The following is a 12,873-nucleotide window of genomic DNA, read 5'->3' on the forward strand; positions in this document are numbered from 1 at the left end:
TTGGCTATAACGCAATTGAAGAATTTAGACCATTTTTTGTGGAATGTAAACTTTCCTTACCTGTACAGGCTATAACATAATCCCGATCCCATCAGGTTAAATGGCACTGTTATTACATGTCTTTCTTTTAACGAGGGATTCTATCATTCGCTGATCCATGCGGAACACCACTGGCCATAGATCTACAATCTGAAAAACATCCTTCCACTGCTACTGTCTTCTATGACTAAGCCAGTTCTGACTCCATCTGAGCAGCTCACCGTTAACTCCATGTGACATCAGCTTTTGCATCAGCCTGCTACCCGGATCAGTATCAAAGGCCTTGCTAAAGTGCACACAGACATCTACCACCGTGCCCTCATTATTCATCTTTGTCAGTACCTCAAAAAACTCAATCAAGTTTCTAAGATACAACCTTCCCCACACAAAGCTATGCTGCTTATCGCTAATAAGTCCATTTTTAAAAAAATGTGAATAAATCCTATCTGTAAGAATCTTCTCCAATAATTTCCCAACCATTGATATAAGCTCACATGTCTATAATATCCTGGATTATCCCTGTTCCTTTCTTAAACAAAGAAACAACACTGGTTATTCCCCAGTCTTCCAATACCTCTCCTGTGACTAAAGATGATACAAAGATTTCAAACAAGGCCCTAGCAATGACCACCCTCACCTCCCTCAGTATTCTGGGATAAATCCCATCCGGTCCTGGAGACATGCCTACCTTAATGCTTTTCAAATAACTGCTCTGAACTCACCCAAAAATTTCTCCCCCCCCAAACAAGTCCTGGCACTAAGGGAGTCCCAGTCAACATGGGCAAAGTTAAAATCACCCACAACAATAACAATTTTCCATCCTGTAGAATGTAAACTTTCCTTACCTGTCTGTTCCTCCATCACCTATGGCTATTGGGTAGCCTGTAATACAATCCCAAAGTGATTACATCTTTCCTATTCCTGAGATCTATCAGTATGGCCTTGCTGAATGAGAACTCCAAGGTGTCCTCCCTCAGTACAGCTGCGATATTCTCCCTTATCAGCAAGTCCCCCATCTCTTTTACATCCCTCTCTAACTGGAATCTTTCCCCCCATAAAACGTCAACTCCGAGAAAAACAAATGTCAACTCCATGGGACCATAGATCTAAGATAAAAGGGATAAAGTTTAAAGGAGGTGAGAGGCAGCTTGTTTTTTTAAAGTGCCTGGATTTTGTTGTTATGTGTAGCAGTGGAGGCAGATACAATAGCAAGGTTTAAGAGACATCTTGACAGATACATGACTGGAGAAGGAACAAAGGGACATTGACCACAAAGAAGCAATAGGATTTTAGTTTAGAAAGGCATCATGTGTCAGCATAATCTTGGTGGGCTGAAGGGCCTGTTCCCATGCTGTATTGTTCTTTGTTATGCTCCAGTTATCTTCTTCAGTCACAGGAGAGGTCCCAGAAGACAGGAGAATAACTGGAGCAGGCTTGAGGTGCTGAATGACCTACTCCTGCTCCTAGTTCTTCTGCTGCTATGTACTGGTGAATACCAGGGAAGATGTCAAATGGTTTGCTTCATCAGTGATTTGACATCACTGCACCCTTCACATTCTCTTAAACAAATATGCTATTCCTTCTGTTTTTCGGTTTGCCACTTCCTCGGTCATGTACCATTTCCCAAATGGGCCGCGACAATACTGAAGGACAATCAGCAGGAAACACGTACACAACTGTGACTCCTTCCTGGGTTTGCTGTCTTTGACTTGCAAACCAGCAGTGTAGAGGAATGCTTGGCATTGTAATATCCTACCTCCCTCCATTCTGCGGCTAGACCACCTAAATATGCAATTCTTTCAAACCACAGACATTGCAGAAGTATCGCTCTCAAGATGACTCTGCCATCCTCACCCACTTCCTGTGAAGAAATGCACAAACTTTCAAATTCACAGCTAAAACTGGGTATTTACTGTTCTCGAACGTGAGCATACTGAATGACAGAGCTAATGTATTTACACTCAGTTCTTATCCTCTAGCTCTGCTCATATTTTGTGGTCTCTTGTTCCTTTAATTTTGTAAATCTCTGTCTATTTCTGAGTCTCCACTGCCAAATGACAACGACCTCTTGCCCAGCTTTTCAAAATCTGGTTCTTTCTCTTCCTGCAGTCGGTGCAGTCTGTACAAATTTAATGATTTGTCCTTCACCTCACGTTACCTGCCTCCATTCCATATTGTCTAACTTGAATTTTTAAACAAAGCATTTTCTAAGCAGTTTTTATTCCCAAAACACTTTGGTCCCACTGTTATTGTTAGCAGGACAAGAAAACTGACCAATGATTGCAGCTGAAAACCAAACACAATCTCCAACGCACAAGTGCCCTGGCCAATCTGTGGTTACGAACTTAAAGAACGGCATGCTATCATCAGCTCAAACTCTTCCAGAAGCTAAATGCATCAATGTCAAAAATAATATTGCGCTTGACTTAAGTATTGAACTTATAAATAATTGAAAATGGCTGGAATTAGTATACGACATGTTTCAGTGTTGTGTCGACATCATGGAACTCCCTCCTGACAGCCTCTTCCCTTTGGGTGTATCTACAGCACATGGTCCACAGCTCAACATTTTCTCAAGGGCACCTAGGGATGGGGAATAAATGGTCACTCAGCCAGTCACACCCACATACTATGAATGGATGTGTTTTTAAAGAAAAGCTTTGATTTCAATCACCTCTTGTGCAACAATAAAGCAACAGCAAGAACGAATTATAAATTTATCTTGTTGCATGTTTATTAGTTGTAATTCATCTCCTCCAACAGAAAGAATTCATTGAGGATACAATAGAGTATACTATACAAGGAAAACTTTGAAATATCAAATGACACTTTCATACCTCCCTTATAGTTTCTACCATTTATGTGAAGTGTACACAAGGCAATATATTGCTTTCATCACCTTAGCACTGAATAGAAACATTAAGCCAACACCAGGTGTGCCAGGTGGTTCTCACTAAAGACAGACCATTGCTTTTGTATTATATTAACACAAACAGAAAGTGCTGGAGAAACTCAGCAGGTCTGACAGCATTTGTGAAGTCAGAAACAGGGAATTAACAAATAGGTGGCATGGTGGCTCAGTGGTTAGCACTGCTGCCTCACAGCACCATGGACCCAGGTTTGATCCCAGCCTGGGTGACTGTGTGGGGTTTGCACATTCTCTCTGTGTCTGCGTGGGTTTCCTCCAGGTGCTCTGGTTTCCTCCCACGATCCAAAGATGTGCAGGTTAGGTGAACCAGACACGCTAAATTGCCTATACTGTTCAGGGATGCTTAGGTTAGGTGCATTAGTCAGGGGAAATGTATGGTAGTGGAATGGGTCTGGGTGGAAAACTCTTTGGCAGGTCGGTGTGGACTGGTTGGGCCAAATGGCCTGTTTCTACACTGGAGGGATTCTACGAAGAGTCAAATCATACTGGACTAGAAACAGAAACTCTCTCTGTTGACAGATTTTTTTTTTATTTGTTCATGGGAAATGGGCATCAGTGGGTGAGCATGTATTGTCCATCCCTAACTGTCCAGAGGGCAGTTAAGAGTCAACCACACTATTGTGAATCTGGAGACTGGGTAAAGATGGCAGATTTCCTTCCCTCACGGATATTGGTGAAGCAAACAGATAGGTGTTTAGCGGTTACACAGTCGACAATAGGTCAGCTCTTTATTGCATATTTTGTTGAATTCAAACTTTATCATTTGCCATGGTGGGATTCAAACCCATGTCCCAGAATATTAGCCTGGATTAGTTCTAGATTATGAGACCAGAATATTAGCCTGGATTAGTTCTAGATTACGAGACCAGAATATTAGCCTGGATTGGTTCTAGATTACCAGACCAGTGACATTACCATGTCATCACCTCCCGTGATGCTGCCAGTTTGATTCACTTTTATCTTGCGGCTGTTCAAAATAGCCACAATACAGGTTAGGAAACAGTCTCCATCAATTTATTCAACTTGTGGTGATATGCGAAGTTCAAGAAAAAAATTATACAAGTATGACAAAAAGAAGGATGTAATTTTAAGATAATGATTGTGGTCACCTGGCAGGAAAACACTTCAGGTCAGAAAGTGAAGACTGTACATACCATGGCCAGTAGATGGCATCTGTGCGCTTAAAAACCTTGAAATATTTATGATTTGGAGATGCCGATGTTGGACTGGAGTGCACACAACACCAGGTTATAGTCCAACAGGTTTAATTGGAAGCACTAGCTTTTGGAGCGATGCTCACCTGCTGAAGGAGCATCGCTCCGAAAGTTAGTGTGCTTCCACTATAACCTGATTTTTAACTTTGAAATATTTATAGAGTCATACAGTACAGACCCTGGTCCAACCAGTCCATATCGACCATGTTCCCAAACAAAACTCGTCCCACCTGCCTGCTCCTGGCCCATATCCCTGCAAACCTTTTCTATTCATGTACTTATCCAAATGTCTTCTAAATGTTTTAACTCTATCTGCACCCAACACTTTTTCTGGCAGTTCATTCCACATCCAAACTATCTGCTGTATGAAAAAGTTATCTCCCTTTTAAATCTTTCTCCTCTCACCTTAAAAAATATGCTCCCTAGGTATGAACTTCCCAGCTTTAGGGAAAAGACGTTTGCCATTCGCCTTATCTATGCCACTCATGATTCTATACACCTCTGTAGGGTCACCCCCCCCAACCTCCTATGATCCAACAAAACAGGTCTCAGCCTATCCAGCCTTTCCTCGTAACTCAAACCCTCCAATTCCTACAACATCCTGGCTAATGTTTTTTTAAAGCTCTCCAGTTTAATAATATCTTTCCAATAATAGGACAACCAGAAAATGCATATAGGACAGAAGTCTCATCAATGTCCAGTACAACTTCAATATGACGTTCCAACTCCTATACTCAGTGGTCTGAGCAATGAAAGTTAGCATGCTAAATGTTTTCTGTACCTGCAGAACAATTTTCCAAGAATCCAGTCTCTGAACCCCTCAGTCTCGCTGTTCTACATCACTAGCCAGGGCCCTGCCATTAACTGGAGAAGCCCTGTCCTTTGTTTTACCAAAATACAACACCTTGCATTTATCTAAATTAAACTCCATCTGCCATGCCTTTTGATAGAGACCTCTTTGTAATCTTAGATAACCTTCTTCACTGTCCATTACATTTCACAACTTTGAAGAGATTTATATATCAAGGATTCAAGGCACGATACTTAAGACAGCTGGTCTCATAATTTGCACAGGGGTCCGGTTTGCAGGAATGATTGAAAATGCTATGGGACTTGGTTAATTAATTCAAACTGAAATGCAAGAGTAGGATAAGGAAAAAGATTCAAATTAGTAAAAGATAAATTGCAATTAATTATCATTGCAAAGATAAATTGCAATTAATTATCATTGCATAAATTATCTTGAAACAGGATGACAACCACTCCATGATCATCCCACACTGTAATGATAACTTTTTTACCAGCATATCCATCTCCTTATATGCACGTGGCTTGCTGTTTTCACCCTCATCCCTGACAATACACACAAGGACTTCAGATTTTGTCACATGAATCGAGACAATCCTTCCAGCCCTTTATCAAACTCCTTGTCCTTGTCCCAACTCCTTGCCTGTTCTCAGGATCTTCCCTCTTTAAGGTCTGATCCTGCTTCTACCTCTGGTTTTGATCTCATCACGTGCCCTTCTTGTCCACAAGACCCAGCTCGTGCTCCCTTCACACTCTGCCCACAAACCTACCCAACCTCTCATCCTGACTGTGTTAGCTCATATCGTAATGAAGTTTACCAGGATGTTGCCTGTATGGTAGGAAGATCATATGAGGAAAGGCTGAGGCACTTGGGGCTGTTTTCATTGGAGAAAAGAATGTTTAGGGGTGACTTGATAGAGGTGTACAAGATGATTAGGGGTTTAGATAGGGTTGACCATGAGAACTTTTTTCCACGTATGCAGTCAGCTATTACGAGGGGGTATAGCTTTAAATTAAGGGGTGGTAGGTATAGGACAGATGTTAGGGGTAGATTCTTTACTCAGCGAGTCGTGAGTGCATGGCATGCCCTGCCAGTAGCAGTGGTGGACTCTCCCTCTTTATGGGCATTTAAAGGGCATTGGATAGGCATATGGAGGATAGTGGGCTAGGATCGGCGCAACATCGAGGACCGAAGTACCTGTACTACGCTGTATGTTTCTATGTTCTATGATCTGGCATCGAAATGCTTCACCTTGGGACCACAAGCGACAGTGAGGGGAGCCAACTAAGTCTGTGGACCTCAGTCTACCAGTTAAGAGACTCAGTAAATAGGAGTAGGCCATTCAGCCCTTTGAATCTGCTCCACGATTCAATATGATGATGGCTGATCATACATTTCAGTCTCCTGTTCCTGTTACTCCCCATACCCCTTGATGCCTTTAGCCCAAGTAACTCCTTTGGATTGGATTACTTACAGTGTGGAAACAGGCCCTTCAGCCCAACAAGTCCACACCGACCCTCCGAAGCGCAACCCACCCATACCCCTACATTTACCCCTTACCTAACACTACGGGCAATTTAGCATGGTCAAGTCACCTGACCCACACATCTTTGGACTGTGGGAGGAAACCGGAGCACCCGGAGGAAACCCACGCAGACACGGGGAGAACGTGCAAACTCCACACAGTCTGTCGCCTGAGTCGGGAATTGAACCCGGGTCTCAGGCGCTGTGAGGCAGCAGTGCTAACTGCTGTGCCACCGTGCCGCCCACTAACTCCTTCTTGAAAACATTCAATGTTTTGGCCTCAACCACTTTTTGTGACAGAGAATTCCACAGGCTCACAACTCTCTGAGTGAAGAAATTTCTCATCTCAGCTCTAAATGGCTTCAATTCCCTTCTGGTTAAAAGATGTGCAGGGACTTTAGATAAATACAAAGTTGTGAAATGAACACACGAGGTGATACTTACCTGAAGAAAGGATAGGTTATGATTTTGAAGGCAACTATGAGCAACAGAACTCCTCCGAAGGCCCATCCAGAAGAAGAAAGGCAAAAGTGGAACGGGGGCAAGGAGATCTTCAAGTGTGAAATTGGTTGACCAGTGTTTGCAGCTTTCTTTATTTCTAAGTCATTGCTAGCTCATCACATCACTTTGACCTGCATGAAGCAGCCTCTGAAAAGTCAACATGAAGACAACACTCCATTCCTTCAAAAAGACCATAAAAATAGGAACGGGAGTAGGCTGCTTGGCTTCTCGAGCCTGCCCTGTCATTCAATAAGATCATGGCTAATCTGACATTCCTCAATGTCCACTTTCCTGTCCTTTCCCCTGAAATCCTTGACTGAACAAGAACCTACCACAGCCTTAAATGTACACAAGGACCCTGCCCCACAGCTTTCTGTGGCAAAGAGTTCCAAAGACACTCAGCCTATTGAGAGAAAAAATTCCTCCTCATCTCAATCTTAAAACGGCACCCCTTTATCCTCTGGTCCGAGACTCTCCCAGGAGGGGGAACATCCTCTCAGCACTTAGCCTGTGAAGCCCCTTAAAAATCCAATATGTTTGTCTGCAGTTTATTCTTAATGTCCAAATAACATTAGGTTGATCACATTCCAAGCTTACTTACATCTGTTTGTTATATAATTAAGAATTAAATCCCCACAGCCAGCTTCCAACATCTGTGACATATTTTTGAAAGAAGAAAAATGGAGACCATATTGTTAATGACCAAACTGCTGTTTGTTTTAGAAAGGCAGCAGTTCAGTAATCACTGTAACAGAATAGGGCAACAAGATGGCATGACCACTGAAAAATAGATAGTATTTTACCATGAAATGACTCAACAGACAGTTTGAGCATTATCCTTCATCATCATAAATACGTACATAATTTGTTTCACTTAAATTTAACCACAGCCTTGTTTCTCATCTTCACATGATCTGTAAGTTTTGAGTTTCCATTGTGTTGCATCTGTTTGCACACCTGCTCTGCTTTTGATCAGATTTTATAAATTTCTATAAGGTCACCTCTCAGCCTCTGACACACCAGGAGTCAAAGCCCTAACCTATTTAGCCCCTCCCCATAACTCAAACCCTCCAGTCCCGGCAACATCCTTACAAATCTTTTCTCGCCCCTCTCAAGTATAGCAACATCGTTTCCAGCTCATCACATCACTTTGACCAGCATGAAGCAGCCTCCGAAAAATCAACATTAGGACGACATCCCTGACCAGTGTGTGTAACGTTCTAAACGTGGCCTCACCAATGTCCTGTACAGCTGCAGTATGACGTACCAACTCCTGTCATCAAATGCTTTGACCAATGAGGCAAGCGTGCCAAAAGCCTTCTTCGACCCTGTCTACCTGTGACTCCACTTTCAATGCACCAGCACCCCTAGGTCTCCTTGTTCAGCAATACTCCCCAGGGCCCTACAGGTTAGGTTGAAAGGCCAAGGTCTTTTTCCTTGGATAGGGGAATCCAAAGCTAGAGGGCATAGGTTTAAGATGAGAGGGGAAAGATATAAAAGAGACCTAAGGGGCAACTTCTTCCCACAGAGGGTGGTACGTGTGTGGGATGAGCTGCCAGAGGAAGTGGTGGAGGCTGGTACAATTACAACATTTAAAAGGCATCTGGATGGGTATATGAATAGGAAGGGTTTAGAGGGATATGGGCCAAGTGCTGGGAAATGGGACTAGGTCAGATTGGAATGCCTGGTCAGCATGGCCAAGCTGGACTGACAAATCTGTTTCCATGTTGTATGAATCTATAACTTTATAAGTGTATACAATCCCTAATGTGTAACACAATGTTGATCTTAGGAGTATGAGGTCAGAGGAAAGGCCTGTGGTGATAATGATGAGCTCAGCTAGCGGCACAGTAGCACAGTGGTTAGCACTGCTGCCTCACAGCGCCAGAGACCCGAGTTCAATTCCCGCCTCAGGCTCTCTGTGTGGAGTTTGCACATTCTCCCTGCGTCTGCGTGGGTTTTCTCCGGGTGCTCCAGTTTCCTCTAACAGGTTAGGTGAATTGGCCACAGTAAATTGCTCGTAGTGTTAGGGGAATGGGTCTGGGTGGGTTCGCGTCAGCGGGTCAGTGTGGACTTGTTGGGCCGAAGGGCCTGTTTCCACACTGTAAGTGATCTGTAAGCTAGCGTGATATTGAGAAACCACAAAGACCCCAATGTCTGGGGTGGCACGGTGGCTTAGTGGTTAGCACTGCTGCCTCACAGCACCAGGGACCCAGGTTCGATTCCAGCCTCAGGCAACTGTCTGTGTGGAGTTTGCACATTCTCCCAATGTCTGAGTGCTCCAATTTCCTCCCACAGTCCAAAGATGTGGAGGTCAGGTGAACTGGCCATGCTAAATTGCCCGAAGTGTTCGTTGCATTAGTCAGAGGGAAGTGGGTCTGGGTGGGTTAGTTTTCAGAGGGCCAGTGTGGACTGGTTGGGCTTGTTCCCACACTGTAGGGAATTTCATCTAGTCTCCTAAGAAGAGATGAAGAAAGGATTATTGCTAATTGCTATTCACTGCACTCAACTGAAATTGTCAATGTCAGATAAATTTGAGAGTTATCTAGGGTGATGTAATAAGAAAATAAGCCACTTGGTTGCCCTGTCAAAACAAACGTCCACATGTACAGAACTGAACCATAGGTTCACGGGAGAAGGGAAAAGTGGGTACCTCAGGGCATATCGAATTTATAAGGTTGTCAGTGAGACCATTACTTAAATCCATTAACATAAAGGTTTAGCAAAGCATGGAATCACTGTTCAGCTGTCAAATTTTTCAGATTTACCATAAGGCCATTACCTTTATTTCCTGATGAGTTGAATTGCCTGTTTTCGATGCTAGCTTCATCACAACTGTCTTGCACGTGTTGTTCCATTGTTTCCACCCCCTCTATATGCACGAATATTGCATTCTCAAGTTTACAGCACACTGAAAAACACAAAAGCTGAATTACTGGTGCATCACATTCACAACGACACACCATACACCAAACATCGACCAAGTAAGAGTTAACAACACTGCAATTGTATTTTCCCTCTGAGCTGCAATGGCTCAGATGGCCATACAAGAAGCAAGATAATGAACCACGTTTCCTAAAATCAGTTCCAGGAGATTAATATGCCAGCGAGCTGTGACACAAATGTTATGAATGTAGGTTTAATAAGATGATGTTGTTTTAGGAATGTCTCTTTAACTCCAGATATAACAGAGCAGGGAGCAGAGTCTGGGATCTGTTTTGAATTCTCCTGCCTGAGCTGCCTGGTAACCACAGGGAGAAGGGGCCCTCGGTAACCAAGAGAGCACTACCTGCAGGAGCAGCTGGACTAACCATGCACAGAGTTTCTGCTTCAGAACTGTCGTTTGGGCAGAAAGTGAAAAAGGCTCAGAGAGAGCGAGAGAGAGAGAGAGAGAGAGGAGAGAGATTCAAGGGATAAGAGAGAAGGGGTGGGAGTGGGAAAGGGGAAAGAAAAGGGATGAGAGAGGGAGAAAAAGAAAGAAAAGGGAGAGAGAGGGGAGGCAAGAGAGAGAGCAATGAGGCAGAGAATGAGATGGGGAAACTGGGAGGCGGGTTTTTGGAATACAGCAAGAGAGACAGAAGAGTTGGGAAATGGGGGGCTGGTGAAGAGAGGAGGGGAGGAGAATGAGATAGAAGAGAGAGAGGGAAAGAGAGGAGAGAGAGAGAGAGAAGAGAGAAAAGGATAGAGAGAAGAGAGAGAAGAGAAAAAGGGATAGAGAGAAGAGAGAGAGGGACTAGGGGAAATTGGGCAACAGACACGCCATGGGAAAAGAAGGTGGAGTGAGAGGGGCAAAGGGAGATGGGGGCACAAGGGAGAGCTAGGATGGTGGGAGATCTCAAAGACTGCAAGTCATTGGTCAGATCAGAAAGTTTACTGCTTTTCTGTGGACGACCAAGCAGAATGGTTTCTGGTTGAAGAATTGTATTCCCTGGAATTCCAAAGATCTGGAAGATTCATGTTGAAGGAATTGTTACAGATCAGCTCACTGCTGGTCACAATTCAGGACTGCTTTGGAAAGTGAGAGAAGGGCCTTTGACAGTCACGCAATGTTATGGTTTGGTCAAATGACTGAACCACACCCTGTGATACCTGGGCTGATATTGAACTGGCTCCTGTAAGGACTGCAGTATCCCAGAAAATGTGCAGATAAGCATGACTGAGGCATGGGATTTTCAGTCATTAAGGGGGCAATATATTTTCTATGATTTTGAGCAACTAATTGCTTACTCAGTAATGCTTAGTTGATTAAATAACAACAAAGATATGCGGCTGCTGTAAATCAGAGACAAAAAGAGAAATCGCTGGAGAAACTCAGCAGGTCTGGTAGTATCTGTGGAGAGAAAACAAAATTAACATTTCGGGTTCAGTTAACTTTGATCAGTGACTCTGATAGCAGCTGGGAGAAAGTGGTATTTATGATGAAGTCAAAATTGAGTTTGGTGGCGAGAGGAGGACAGTTGAAGATGGAGCCCAGACAGTGAGAGAGAAAGATATGGAAGGCTTAGGTACACATCAGTATTATGGTTGGCTAGCCAGGTCAGAAGAGGAGATGAATAAGTGATACTGAGAGCTAAGGGGAGCTGACAATGAGTGGCCTGTGCTGAAACAAACCATGTAATGTGACATGAGAGTGGGTGATAATGGGTTAGCTGTGCTAAAAGCAGCCCATGACACAGTGGGATGGGTAAAGAGACATGGAAGGGTGGTATCAAGCTCTAAGATTATTGAGCTCAGTGTTGCATCTGAGAGGGTGCAAGGTCCCCAAGTGGAAAACGAGATGCTGTTCTTAACAGTTTGCACTGAGCTTCACTGGAACACTGCAGCAAGTCCAGGACACAGATGTTAGCGTGGGAACATGGTGGGGTATTGAAGTGTCAGACAACTGGAAGATCTGGTCAGTTTTACAGACAGAACGCAGGTGTTTTTCAAACTAGTCACCCAGTCTGTCTTTTCTCTCCTAACGTAGAGGAGACCACATTGTGAACAGCAAATGCAGCAGACGAGATGGGATGAAGTACAGGCAAATCACTGCTTCACCGGAGGGGGTGTGGAGAATGTATGGACCAGGGTGTCCATCAGTGATGTTAACACCAATGAATGTCAAGGACTGACAGTTACATTGTCTCTTATTAGAGATGGTCATTGCCTGGCATTTGTGTGGCGTGAATGTTACTCGCCACTTGTCAGCCCAAGGCTGGATAATGTCCAGATCTTCTTGTATTTGAACATGGAGTGCCTCAGTTTCTGAGGAGTCTTGAGTGCTGCTGAACATTATACAATCATCAGCAAACATCTCCACTTCTGACCTTCTGATCAAGGGAATGGGCATTGATGAAGCGGCTGAAGATGGTTGGGCCTAGGACACTATTTTGAGGAACTCCTGCAGGGATGTCTTGGAACTGAGATAACTGACCAACAACAACAACAACAACAACCACCATCTTCTTATGTGCCAGGAAGACTCCAACCACTGGAGAGTTTGCCTCCTAATACTCATTGATTTCAGTTTTGTTAAGGTTCCTTGATGCCACACTCTGTAGAGTGCAGCTTTGAGGTCAAGGGCTGTCACTCTCCCGTCCTCTCTGGAATTCAGCTTTTTTGTCCATGTTCAACCAAGATCAGGAGCTGAGTGGCCCTGTTGAAACACAAACTGGGCGTCACTGAGCAGGTTATTGCTGAGCAGGTGCTGCTTGATAGCACAGTTGATGACACCTTCCATCACTTTACTGATGCTCAAGAGTAGACTGATGGGGCAGTAACTGGCTGGGTTAGCTGTATCCTGTGTTTTGTTTAAAGGACGTATCTGAGCAATTTTCCACATTATTGGGTAGATGCCACTGTTGTAACTGTACTGGGAC

At 43.8% G+C, this 12,873-nt stretch overlaps 1 protein-coding gene across 1 annotated transcript in view; it reads right to left on the bottom strand.

The window, feature by feature from the left end:
• The window catches only part of LOC132824511 (zinc finger protein 420-like), a 53,771-nt gene that overhangs the window by 21,936 nt on the left and 18,962 nt on the right, over positions 1-12,873 (bottom strand). Inside the window, exon 8 of the mRNA XM_060839110.1 lies at positions 9,798-9,926. Within this exon, the coding sequence (XP_060695093.1) occupies positions 9,798-9,926 (129 nt within the window). The remainder of the gene's footprint in view (positions 1-9,797; positions 9,927-12,873) is intronic.

The sequence above is a fragment of the Hemiscyllium ocellatum genome, chromosome 18 (genome assembly GCF_020745735.1).
Source record: "Hemiscyllium ocellatum isolate sHemOce1 chromosome 18, sHemOce1.pat.X.cur, whole genome shotgun sequence".
NCBI classification, from domain to species: Eukaryota; Metazoa; Chordata; class Chondrichthyes; order Orectolobiformes; family Hemiscylliidae; genus Hemiscyllium; species Hemiscyllium ocellatum.